This window comes from Macaca fascicularis, chromosome X (genome assembly GCF_037993035.2).
Source record: "Macaca fascicularis isolate 582-1 chromosome X, T2T-MFA8v1.1".
Taxonomy (NCBI): Eukaryota; Metazoa; Chordata; class Mammalia; order Primates; family Cercopithecidae; genus Macaca; species Macaca fascicularis.
In genome coordinates this window covers 85,324,275-85,337,219 of record NC_088395.1, presented here as the reverse complement: position 1 = coordinate 85,337,219, position 12,945 = coordinate 85,324,275, and the positions used below count along the sequence as shown (strand labels likewise).

At 35.6% G+C, this 12,945-nt stretch overlaps 1 protein-coding gene across 1 annotated transcript; it reads right to left on the bottom strand.

Annotated features, from left to right (window-relative positions):
* Positions 1–2,712: 2,712 nt before the first annotated feature.
* LPAR4 (lysophosphatidic acid receptor 4) lies at positions 2,713–12,472 on the bottom strand. Its single transcript, XM_045383678.3, has 3 exons — positions 12,182–12,472; positions 8,915–9,016; positions 2,713–5,442 (listed from the first exon to the last, which is right to left on the bottom strand). The coding sequence occupies exon 3, from the start codon at positions 5,361–5,363 to the stop codon at positions 4,251–4,253; it is 1,113 nt and encodes a 370-aa protein (XP_045239613.1). The 5' UTR covers positions 5,364–5,442; positions 8,915–9,016; positions 12,182–12,472; the 3' UTR covers positions 2,713–4,250.
* Between the last annotated feature and the right edge of the window lie 473 nt (positions 12,473–12,945).

Below are 12,945 nucleotides of genomic sequence, written 5' to 3'. Positions count from 1 at the left end.
GGCCTCACACTAGACCTGCTCCTCTGAGGTCCTGAACTCAGTATCTCTTTGTATATTTAGTAAAGAAGAGCTTCATTTCCAGGCCCTCAGAGAGGGAAGGAAGCAAAACAGTAGGCAGTACGTGGTTCTTAAAACTCTGCATACAGGGGAGATTTTGACTCAGTAGCCTGTGCTCTTTTGCTTCCTTGTTCATAAAATATAAACAATCTGCTTCTTATTTTACCTAATTTCACCAAACCCACCAGAATCAGGAGATAGTTGAGGGAAAGAATCCATGCCTATATGAAATGAGAATACAGGCTCCCAGTCACTTCAGGTGGTTTTGGAAAAGAGGGCTGTCTAGAAGCAGGTGGTGTATGTTTTGGACTCAACAGAACACAAAGTGAGCTCAAGGGAGCAGGACAAGAAAGTCTGCAGTGCAGAAGCTCCACCTCAAGGCAAGAGAGGCTGAGGCTTGACAGATGATTTACCATTTACCAGGACAATCATGTTTTCCCATCCTGACCCTGCTTCAGACAGTCATTTGAATTAAACAGACTCCTTTTCTAAGATGCGAACACCAGAAGGTTAAAAGCAGTCAAGGAGAGAAAAATGGGGGATCAATCATTCACACCTTAATGTAAATCTGTTCAGCCTGTCACTGTCTTGACAGAGCTTTATGTGTTGTGTTTTTGTTCAGGAAGAAGCAATATTTCTGGAGAGGGTGGGAAAAGATGTTGGAGAACACAAAGACCACAGGAAAAACAGGTAGAGAATGTGAAGTTTGGGAAACCAAATTAAATATAAGGTACAGGGATTGGGGGTGGAGAAAAAAGGTAGAAGAGGGCAAATAGGGATATGAAACCTACAGCTTCTGTCCCTATGTTTCTGGGGACCTGGCCTAGGACATCATTAATGGCAAAATTACTCTAGTTTTAAATGTAGCCTAGGGCTGATCATGCTAGTCATGATCAGAAAATGCAGTTTGTTGTCATCTCTTGGGGAACTAACACGGCATATGGTGCTTGAGATGCTGACACTGCCATCCCTGAGAGTTAGAGGCATGAGAATGATGACCAGAAATTCCCTGTCTTGCTACCTCGAGACCATCACCTGTTCTAGGTATTAATCTGTCAGCCACTTAGGTCTACATTCATCTTATTGTTGTCAGATGATCTGTTTGCTCTGGCTTTTCCCAGGGTTCCCAGTTGTCCTAGAATATTTTGTCGAATCCTAGAATTAAAATCCAAAGTCAGCTTGGCTAACAATCCCAAATAAATCAAACCCAAGTTAGAAAAATCAGGAAAAGAGGTCATTAGTCTTTTATCTTGATCCCTGAAAAGTTACCCAGGAATTTGCCATTTGCCAATTTTGCATTGGTCTTCAGATAGCCTCAGAAATGAATTATTGAAATTAATTTGAGCAAATATATTCCAATAATTCCTTTTTGAAAAGATGGAGGGAAGATAAAGAAGATATGCCTTTGGGTGGCCAAAAATAAAGGAAGTTGAATAATTGATCAAAGTATAACTGCTAGATAATTCAAATATATTTTATTACATTTAATAAACATTTAAAATCCAAGTTGCAATTATAGCCATAAAATTGCTTTTCCTTTCGATGTAACATAGTCACTTTTATATTTAGTTATACTTTACATTTTCTTGGTTACATTGTTAATGTGACAAGTTTTATTATTAGCAATTTATATTAACTATAAAAATGGAAATTTAAAAAGTGAAATATAAAAAAATTAAAACTAAACATGGAAATTACACAACAAGAAACATTTAATAATATATTTTATTTCAACTTAGTTAATATCCCATTAAATGGTTTGGTGTCATAATCATAAAATTTTATAATGTTAAGAAGCAAGGGCACAAATAAACGTTCACATATGTTTTATACTTACAAGAAACGGAAAAACATGAATACTGAAATAAACAAAAGATTATTCATGCTTCTATTACTGATTTCATCCTACCATATAATCTAACAACTGAACTTATCTTAACCTAATTGTATTTAACTGAACCTAATGCCTTATATATTCCATCTATAGCCTCTTTTCATAAAACTATATAATGCATAATTACTTTTAGGACTTTCATTGGGAAAAAGTAATGCCAGTTTTAAGAATTTATTTTTACTATTGTTTTAGCATTTTTTTCACTTCATTCCTAACCCAGACACAGATTTTACAGTTTTTAAAGTTACATTACGCTCACAGATTTTTACTTAAAAATCTCAGTATTTTTAAGTCTGCATATCATCAGAAAGAAAAACAAGTTAATGAGTTTTAAAAATTTGCTTATTGTTTTAGAAGTTTTACTTTTTTGTTATTGTTCTGTGCTTTATAAATGTTTAACCACTTTCTGGCACAAGTTCAGCAACCTACAGGATACATTGTTCCTGGAAGTTTTATTTTAAAATTCTTAGCATTTTTAAATTGTCATGTTATCCAAATATTTTTAAAAGTGATTAATGCACATTTTAAAAGATTTTTGTTGTTTTTCAGGGTGTAACATTTAATTTTTTTTGTTGTTGCTGCTGCTGTGTATGTGTGTATATGAGGGTTTATTTCCACTGCTCCTGACTTGAGCAAAAATGTAGCATCTTTCAACTCAGAAGTTATATTTACAAGTTTTAATATTCTTAAATATCCACTTTAGTTTAAAAAATAGTAAGAGTTTTAAAGATTTTTGTTGTTTAAGTAAACTATAAAAAATGTTTTCTTTTTTGTAGATTTTAAAATACTGTTTTTAATTGCTTTTAAACTGGGTGCCAGTTTAGCAGCTTCTTAGTTGCATTTTGATCCAAATCATCATATGAATGTTACAGTGTTTTTTAACTTTTTCAGATGTTCAGAAAATGCAAATTCTAAATTTTGTTTGTGCTCATTTTGTTTGTTTTATAGGAGTTTGATTTTTGACCTTTTTTTCCCACAATTTGCTCCTAACCAGGAGATGAATTTAGCCACTTTGTAGCTGCATTGTGCTTCAAAATTTTATGCAAATGACATAGTATTTTTAAATTTACAGAACCTCAACAAATGGTAATGAAAGTGTTACAAATTATTTTTGAGGTTTTTTTTAAGTTTTGTTTTTCTTGGGGTTCTGTAGTTTTTTTGTTCTGATTTGGTTTAGCTTATGTGCTGGGTTTTTTTTTTTTTTTCGATTTGCTTCCAATCTAGGGGTACAAATTCAGCAGTTCCTGGCTATATTATACTCCAAAATTCAACAAGAAAGAATAAGTATTTTCAGGTTATGTATCTCTACTCCTCCCTCCAAAAATGATTAATTCAGTTTTTAATAAATGTTTTTGCTTTATAGTTTGATTATTTGTATTACTTTATTTTTTTTCAATTTGCTCCTGACCTGGGCACAAAGGCAGCCCCTTTCTGGCTGTGCTGTGCTCCAAAGTATAATAGGGAGGATAAAGATTTTATAGAACCTAGTTTCCCAAAATGAAGATAACATGACTTTTTAAGAAAAAAAAATGTTGTTGTTGCTCCAGTTTTTTATTGACATTTTATTGTTTTAAGTAATTTTCCAGCTTTTACCTGCCAGACACATATTTAGCAGCTTTCTGGCTTTGAAGTTTGACATGAAAATTTTAATGTGGTGTAAAACCAATGAAGTTTTTAAAACTCACACTGCTGGTGATTATAATTGTGTAAATCCCATTAATTTTCTCTTTCTTCCCACCCACGTACATGCCAACACAATTTATTCTCTGTTTTCAAAATGCACATAACATATTTTACTGATGACAAAAATTTGACACATTTCTTATTAATAATGTTAGGCTAAAAATATTCTTGTGCTAAAATAAACTCAATGACAATTCAAAAGAGAAATAAAACTAGCATATATCAGTAGTAACACAATTTTTTAAAAATCCCTGAATTTGTTCTATATTTATAGGTCCAACCTAATTACCAAATATCACTGGAATGGAAATACCTTTTTGAAAGTTTCAAAGTCATCTCTATATTATCAAATGCCACTGGCCACATGGATAGTGTGATACAATGAAATTCCAACCAAGCAGGAGAGTTTGGCAATCCATCTTGGTGGTTGTAATTAGACTTGACCTATAATTACTGAACAAAACAGCAATAAAAACTGCACAGTATACCTTCAAACAAATGTATCTGACTGGATTTGGTGCATTGTTCTCAGTATCATTAGCTTCAAATCTTTAGTTTATAGCATAGGAAAAATTATAGGAGAAACCATATCTGGACCTGAACACAGTTCTCATACCTAAAAGGTGGATTCTAGCATTAATTCACCACCATTATTTGTTGTTTGATCACTTACTTCCTCTTGAATAGCTGGAAGGGAAGGCTTTGTGGTCAAAGGTGTTTCAGTCTTAAACAGGGACTCCATTCTGATGTGGGTATTGACGTAGAAGGACTTCTGAAAGGACTCAAGCGTGAAGTAATAGATGAAAGGGTCAAAACAACAGTTCAGAGTTGCAAGACACAAGGTGATTGGGTACATGATCTTTGCAAATCTTTCCAAAAAGCAATTAGTAATAGCTTGTGAGCGCACCAGCGCATACAGGAAGAGGACAGAGTTGTAGGGTACAAAGCATACCACGAATACTGCCATATGTACTGTGATCATTTTCAGAACTTTTTTCTTATTGGTACCAATTTGAGATAGAGTAGCAGGCTTACGAAGAGTTCTCAGCACCACAGAAGAGCAAGAGACATTCAATATCAGAGGAATGATAAACCCAACAACTTCAATAAATATTGTGATCTTCGATAAATAAGTCTTCCAGACACGTTTGGAGAAGCCTTCAAAGCAGGTGGTGGTTGCATTGTTGACATTAGTGGTGGAAAACAAAGAGGCTGAAATACCACCACTGAGGACTAGGATCCAGACACCAGCACACACAATGGCAGAATTCCTCCTAGTCCTAATAGTACGAGATCGGAAGGGATAGACAATGGCCAGGAAACGATCCACACTAATACAGGTGAGAAAGAGCATGCTGCCATAGATGTTGGTAAGGAATGCAGTTCCAGAGATCTTGCAGAGGGTGTCACCAAAAGGCCAGTGGCGGTTGAAGTTGTAAAATATTTTAAAAGGTAGGGTACAGACAAAAAGCAAATCAGAGAGGGCTAGATTGGTGATAAAAATAGCAGTCTCACTTCTCATTTTCATGCGGAAACAGAAGACAAACAGAGAGACACTGTTGGTTATCAGACCCAAGATGAATACAACACTGTAGACAGCACCATTCAGATTATACTTGAAGGAATCATCAACAATGCAAGTATTATTGGCAGTAGCATTGCCCAACCTGGGTCTGAGGCTTGAATTTGAATCTTGGAATTGGAAGTCAATGAATCTTCTGTCACCCATGGACTTTTTTTTCAGGAGGCCTGCTGGCTGCAGGGGTTCACCACTCTGACACTAGGGACCGGCAGGAAATATTTTCCTCCTATGAGAGACAAGATGGAACAAATAATCAAATTTGCTTTCCATATATGATTTCTGTGTAATAAGATATTCTGTCCACCCAGAATGGAAAAAAACATGCACATTCCATTTGGTTTGACAAGTATTTTTTGAACATCTATCATATATTTAAAGATACTATAAGAGTATGTTGTAGGAGCAGGAAAGCTCACACTCAATACAATAAGTGCAATACTATAGCATTGCAATGAATGTGAGGAAGGTGTGGGTCAATCAAGAGTCCAAAAATATAAAACTGATAGTTAAAACAGAATTTATGGGACTGCAAAATCTCTAACATTAAAGTCAGGCTTTATTCACTAGGATCGGCTTGAACTTATCTTCTACAATAAGTACTGCCAGTACAATTATTTTATTTGGAAAATGCTTTTATAATAGAATCCTTTTCCCTTCTGCCCAAAGTCCCTCCAGTCTGCCCACTAGTGATCCTTTTACGCAGCATGATTCTAGCTCACTGGCTGTATATTATTTTGTGATTCTCAAGTTGATATATTTCAAATAGATCTCCCCAGTTTTCCATTCAGATGTTTTATGATTTCAATCATTTTATTTTTTATTTGCATTATGTTTAACTGACAAATCACAATTATACTACATTTATGTAAGTACAAGGCGATGTTTTAATATATGTATACTACATGAGGTGATTATGTCAAGCTAATTAACATATCCATCCCCTCACTTCAGTTTTATGTTCGCGGGAACATATACATTATACCCACAGCAAGCAGCCTGCAAATGCCTGACACTTCTGCTCTGCTGCTCTGAGTAATCAAACTTTATGGGAGAGAAAGGACAGACAAGAAAGCATTACATTCTCAATCCTGAAGAGAGGGCATGGGAAAACTGCCACTATGGCCCTATTCATAGCTCCCGTTGCTTGAACACACAACCACCTTTGCCGTCTAGAAGTGAGGGTGTGGTGCTGGGACTTAACACAGCATTAGAAGCAAGGAGTTCTATTTCTGACTCAGACACTGGTTCACTCTGTAACTTGGCTATACTCTCTCTCTTCCTTGTATAAACTTTACCTCTAAGCCTCACAGCTAAAGCTAGGAAGACTCAATAGGGCTTGTGAATTGCTTTATGAGCTGGCCAGTATTTGGCTCTACCTAACCACAGAGAAACATTATATAAGTTTGTTTCCTTCTCTTTTCCTGAAACAACTGTAACTTTATATTTCTGTCTCTTTTTGGTACCCTGAAGTTCATATTAGGAACACATCCTTCTAGTGTCATGTATACCTTGTACCTCAGAAAGCACCCCCTTGAGTTTCAGCCTTAACTACATAATTTACTCAAACAGGACAATCCAGGAGTGCGCCCTCAAGGTAATATCTCCCATACAGGTATGATTAAAAAACCAGAAAGGCATTTGGCTTTTGAGATGATTCTGAAGAAGAATCAATATTAGCCTCTCTTCTTACTGGCTTCCTTTCTTTTGACTAAAAGAAACAGTGTTTCTATCTGTTAGATCCTCCTAAATAGCCAACATATTGTGCACCAAATGGAGACAAAGGACCAACACTTGAGCTTCAGATGAGATGAAGAAGGAAAAATATATGCTGATGCAGTTAATTACATTTTCCACTGCAAGAAGCATTAAACTACTGTCTTCTGCAAACCTCTGCTGCCAATTATTCTGACATTTAATCACCTAAGGATGTCAGAGAGTGTTGGATAGCTGCATTTTTATTGACAATGGACAGGAAGCAGGTACCTTGGAGGTTGACCGGAAAGAAATCTGACCCTCAACTTTTAACTTCGATCTACACATGGAGCTAATTCAGAGTGGCCACAATTGTTTCCTCTTTTTCAAAAAAAAAAAAATTCCTAATGATAGTAAAATACAAGTAAACCATGTTTGGGGTCCTTAAGGCTCCTGTAAGAAGTAAAGTTAGCCTTTTGGCCCTATAAGGATGAATAACCAAATCACTTTACTTCATGAAATGCTAAACTTTCAGATGATACATTGAAAACAAAGCTCCAACTTCTGGCATAAATATTCCTAGTACCCTAGAAAAGCTGACTTGCTTTTTGTCCCTACAGAGGACAGTCCAGAGCTCAGGAAGACAAGGCCTTGAAGGCAGAGTATACTAAAATTATTTTTGCTTTGCTCCACTTTTAATAAGCGCAGGCCAGGTCAGAGTGCTTCTGATCCCCAGAGCATTTCCTTGTTCTACTCTGGTCAAAGTTTATGAAAGTTGACACAATAGTTTTCAGAGGAAGATGAAATCTATTGTGTTCTTATCTATAGATACTTAGCAGTGAAGCAGATTTAAAAATACACAAATGTTGTGAAAATACAGCTCAAAACAATCCTGCTGGAGCAATAGGGAATATGTTCAGACTGTTGCTTCTCAAATCAGTGGTTTTTAACAGATAAGACACCTTAAGGAAATTTTCTTAGTCAAGTCACAGGCATAGGTCACAATCATGCAGGTTTTGTATCAATGTTCCCATGCATTGATTGATGCTTTGTAATAGTTTTTAAAACAAAACCTAACTTTATGGCATTCCATATGGAGGGAACCATAGATAAATATTTCACTCAAGAATGGAGTTAGGAAATTGATCTATATCAACCTCTTTCATTTTGGATGCAAGAAATATCCTTTTAAAAGTGACTTATCTACATCTAATCTGGTTTTCACTAAGATTATTAAGGCTGCTTTGTCCCTCCATTTTATTTGAGGAAAACAGGAAACTGATATGGGCCTCAATTTGATAAAATCCTATTCTCAGCGATTAACTTGATATTTTTTTCTTTTCATCAAAAAAGAAAAAAAATACTTCAGTCACTCATTAACACTTCACTTGATAACACAGTCCAATCTTTGGGAAATAATGTGGTCTGGTGCTCAACATGATGGGGCCAAAGATTGCATCAGCCCTACTAAAGTAGAATTTTCTATAGTACTTAGTTACAGAGTAAGTCAACTACAGGTAAATTGCTCAACCTAATATTATAAAATTGTCTTGAGCCTTGAGACTCAATATCTCATCTCAGCAGAAGCCCCAAATCTTTTGGGACAATTTTTGGGTGTTCCCAAAATAACTCATTTCCAATTTCTGTAAGGGTCATATATGCCGGCCAGGATTTTGACATTATTCCATATATTTGAACAGGCAAATCAGTTATCAGTTTGGACACCAATTCATGTGATATACTTGGACACTGAACCTGGTAATAGCAATAAAAAGAGTCTCCCATATCTAAAGGTAAATCCCAGTGGCAGAGAGGGGTTGAGCTAAAGAATCAATATTCATCTACATCAAAATTGCCTGGATTACAACAAATTACAATTCCTCCATCCATTCTGCATCTTCGGATGATACAATCTTTAATAAGTTGGAACTATTTGTTACAACAAAGGTAGAAGAATTAAATTAGGAATTTGTAGAGAAAGTTATTATCAGGAGGGTAGGACTCACCACATTAGTTCGAACCAAATCCTGGTACCAATTTTATCTAAGACTGGAATAACCAATGAGCTTCCTGGAGGCACTGTAGTTAGAGATTTCCTCCAATGGGTGCTGTGAAATAGAAATAGTAATAATAGTGTGCCATAAAGAGAGCTGATAGTTTTTCAATAAAATGTATATTTTCAATAAAATGATCTTATAAAAGATCATAAGATAGAAAAAGCATTATATGATATAAACCAGAGTAAATGAGACCCAATAAATTTTAAAATAGTATTTACATGCATTGGATTTCATTATTACAGAATTGCAGATAACAATGTATTTTCCAACCTATCACTGCTGTGCTGTATTTTGTTAGTAGTACTGACTAAACCCTAATGCATAAAATCCACAGGTGGTAACCTATAATCAAAAAGACAATGAGTGACAAAAGACATAAAAATACTTCCCTCCACTTCCATAAAGTAATGTGTTACATTAAAAATACCAAAACAAAGGAGAATTTTGTTTTGGCGTGAACTAACGTTGTTTTTTTTTTTCTTCTTCTTCTTCTTTTCTTGGCAACAACTGTTACCATTGGGCAGGTCCTTCATAAGGGAAGAGGAAAGATGACTGGAACAACAGGTGGAGACTCCACTGTCTTGTTTTTTACCTACACCCCACACAATTTCTCTCTCCACTGAACTACAGTGATATGATCAAGGCTTCGATTACTGGGTATTAGCACACTGACTGACAATCACTGCACCTTTACCAGGATGTCCCAGGCCTACCCAATATAGCATGTCTGTAACATCTCCAATTCAAACTCTGCACAAAATATTTGTATAGAACCAGAAATACTCTGCAATGGAATTCTTACAAGTAGCAACTGCATTTAGAATTTACCCATTACAGTGCTTCCACCTGTAAAGTAGAATCATCCCCTAGTTCCAAACTTACACTATTGTTACATCTCATCCTTTTCTAAACAGAGGTAGACTAAAACAAAGCAAACTGCTAAATAGTATTATGACTTTCCTGAAATGATTTTTCTACAATCTAAAAAACCAAAATAAATAAAATGATTAGATAATTTAAGATATATTGAGATCATCTTAATATTAAGAAGAGTTAGTTTTCACACTCCACCAGAAATCTGTATTCCTGGAATGAAATGAATATTATTTTATTGGTTTATTGTAAAGGAAGATAGAAGCATTAACATTATTTTATGCCTTTCACAGTTGATAAAGATTATACAGAAAATTTTTTATTCAAAATCCAATCAAATTAGGAAGTTCAAGTACCCAGAAGTTTTTACAACTAATATTAATTAAATGTAGACACATCCAGCCCCATCACAAGCACTGTGAGAGCAAGTCACAGTCTGTTTCTGAGTCTCAGTTTCTCTTCTCCTTTAATCTTCGGTTTTGACTGACAGAAAAGCAACCTTCAACGAGTGCCATGCTGGTGGCCTTATTGGCTATTCTTTTCTATCATTTATTTTCACCTGTTTACATTGGCCACTGTAAAACATTTTTTATTTCCTCAAAGTCTGCAAGCAAGGAGGGTCATTAATTTTTGTTAGACTTAATGAAATGATTACTAGATTTATTTGAATATTAGAAATAAATAGTATTAATTAATACCAGAAGCTAAGAATCACAGAGAAAGATGCCACTAATATCCTAAAGTCTTCCAAATTCCCTTATTTTCCTCATCCTCTGTCCTTGTGCTCATTTCAGCAGGCATATCAACTCTAATTGTTAGGTCTCAACCCTCAACCCTTCCCACCTGTTTCCTGGTCACTTCACCCCTCAGAATATGAGGTTATCAGCATACTTCAGGACATAACCATGTAGAATCATTAGATCATTTACCCTATGCATTGTTCTCATAACTGATTATTTATCCACTTAAAGTAAAGGTGGATTCCCGGTGGTAGGTAACCTTTTATCAGGCTCCCAATTTTCAGTACTAATATTCGCAAACACGTTACAGGTTTTGTTCTTCCCTCATCAGAAGGCAAAGGGCAGACTATATATCATGACCACATACACAGACAAAAGGTAACTACACAATTAGGCGCTGAACCAATCACAGCAAGGGCAACAATTCTCACTGCATTTTCCCACAAAGGCAATTGAATAGATCAAGCTTTAGCTAAGCTTGGCCTGAATGTTTCTGTGAGGCATCTTCCTGGTTCTCCCTTTAACTTGCAGAGCACATTCTGAAAGATAGGCCTGATTGTTCCAATAAGGCTTTCATTCTCATCTCTGATTGGCAGGAGATGCTTTAGAATGTAGATGCCATCAAGTTTATCAGGTGAACTCATCCTTCTTGGCAAGAGTGCAACTTTTCATCTGTGACAAGGCAAAGGGTTTTATAATCTATGTTGATGGGATACGATGTTTGGAATTTTGTTCTGAAAAATAAACGTGTTGCAAAGCCATTGGATAATCTGGATCTCAGGTTATTATTATTGTCTTCATGTTAGTCAAGATAAATAAAGATGGTATAATTTTGTAAGGTAGCAAACTGAATAACCGCACCAAGCTCTGAAATGTTCTGACCTTTGAATTTATCTAGTCTTTTCCACACTGAAATAATGATAAATTACATTGCTGAATTTCGTTTTAAAAAGTAACTGAAATACAATATTTATCAACTCAGTAAGACCTTTTTACTGAAAATATTTAAAATTTACAAGAAGAGAGTTTAAAGATGACATATTGATGCATTTGTATGGCAAACAGCAATTAATTTCACATATAATAGCAAATGCAGTTTATGACAGAGTTTTTCATTCAAACATGATTCTTCCTTTATGGGCAAGTTCATAAATTATTCAATATAGCAAATGTCACATTCTCCATAAATCAATTAAGCATCAAAGGCATGTCATGTATAGTTTTACTAGAAGAAACCTCATCATAATACAAGCCACGTTAGCTCACAATAAATTGTAAACCAAAGAAATACAAAGCTAGCCAATATACTTTCTAAATTGTTCTACACTGTGATTTTAAATTAGCTCTTTAGAACAACTGTGTTTACATGAAACAGCAGCCTGAAAATCCTGTATCTCTTCCACGGAAACAATATTATTGCCAAAACAATGGAAATTCTCGTTTTTTACCATTCAACACGAAGATCCTTGTTCAGTACTTCAGAGTTGAAGTCTAACTTCTTTCCTTACACTCTCAAAGCATCAGTGTTTCCACTGTAGTTTGTTATGCTATCCCCCACCCCCAAACGCCAAAATCAAATCTTTCTCAAAGAGAAACTTACCCCAAGAAAGAGTGTGCTAGATGAGAGAAAGTGCTGATGCCTGTAGATAATTAACTAATAAACATGTAAATGGGCACCTCGCCCTTTGGAAGTGCATATTTTTATCCATTTTTTTTTTTAAACAGGGAAAGGTTAGCCCAGCCTAAAGTAGCAGACTCTGGGCTGCCGCAGCTTCTTACTGCAAACCGCTCATTCTGAAAATGTGAGCTTATTTACATTTATCTCTTTCCCTTTGTTAACGACTCCCTCTCTTGAATGCTGTAGCCCGCATGCCTTTAGCAAACAGGACACAAAAAGGCCTGAAGTCCGAGCTGGAGCCGAGGGCCAGGGGAACTCTTGGGGGTCTCAATAGGAAATGCTTTTCATTGGCTAAGAAGGCATTATTAGGAGTCTAGATCCCGCCCAATCCCCTGTGCTCCATCGTTCCCTTAGTCACCAGTCACTGGACTGAATAAGTTTTTCCTTAAAGAGCATTGCCCAGGAAAAGCAGTTTCACAGTCAAGAATTAATGGCTTAAGTGCCACTTGACAATATAAAAAGTGTCTTTCCTGACCAATTAATCCACAGAGAAAGCCTGTGTGCCTGTCGTTGCTGCAGGACTGCAGAGGAGGAGACAAAATTTCAGACAAGGAGGAGTGTTTCAATTACGCATACCATATTCACTTCTACTTGTTTAAAATAATTACAACAACAATATTGATAATAATAAGTAGGGGGCAAGGAAAAGGCAAAAATGAAAGGTACTGTAAATATATTCCTATCAC

Bases quoted from the DNA above. Each gene is read 5' to 3' on its own strand.
- LPAR4 (XM_045383678.3), bottom strand. From the start codon at position 5,363: ATGGGTGACAGAAGATTCATTGACTTCCAATTCCAAGATTCAAATTCA.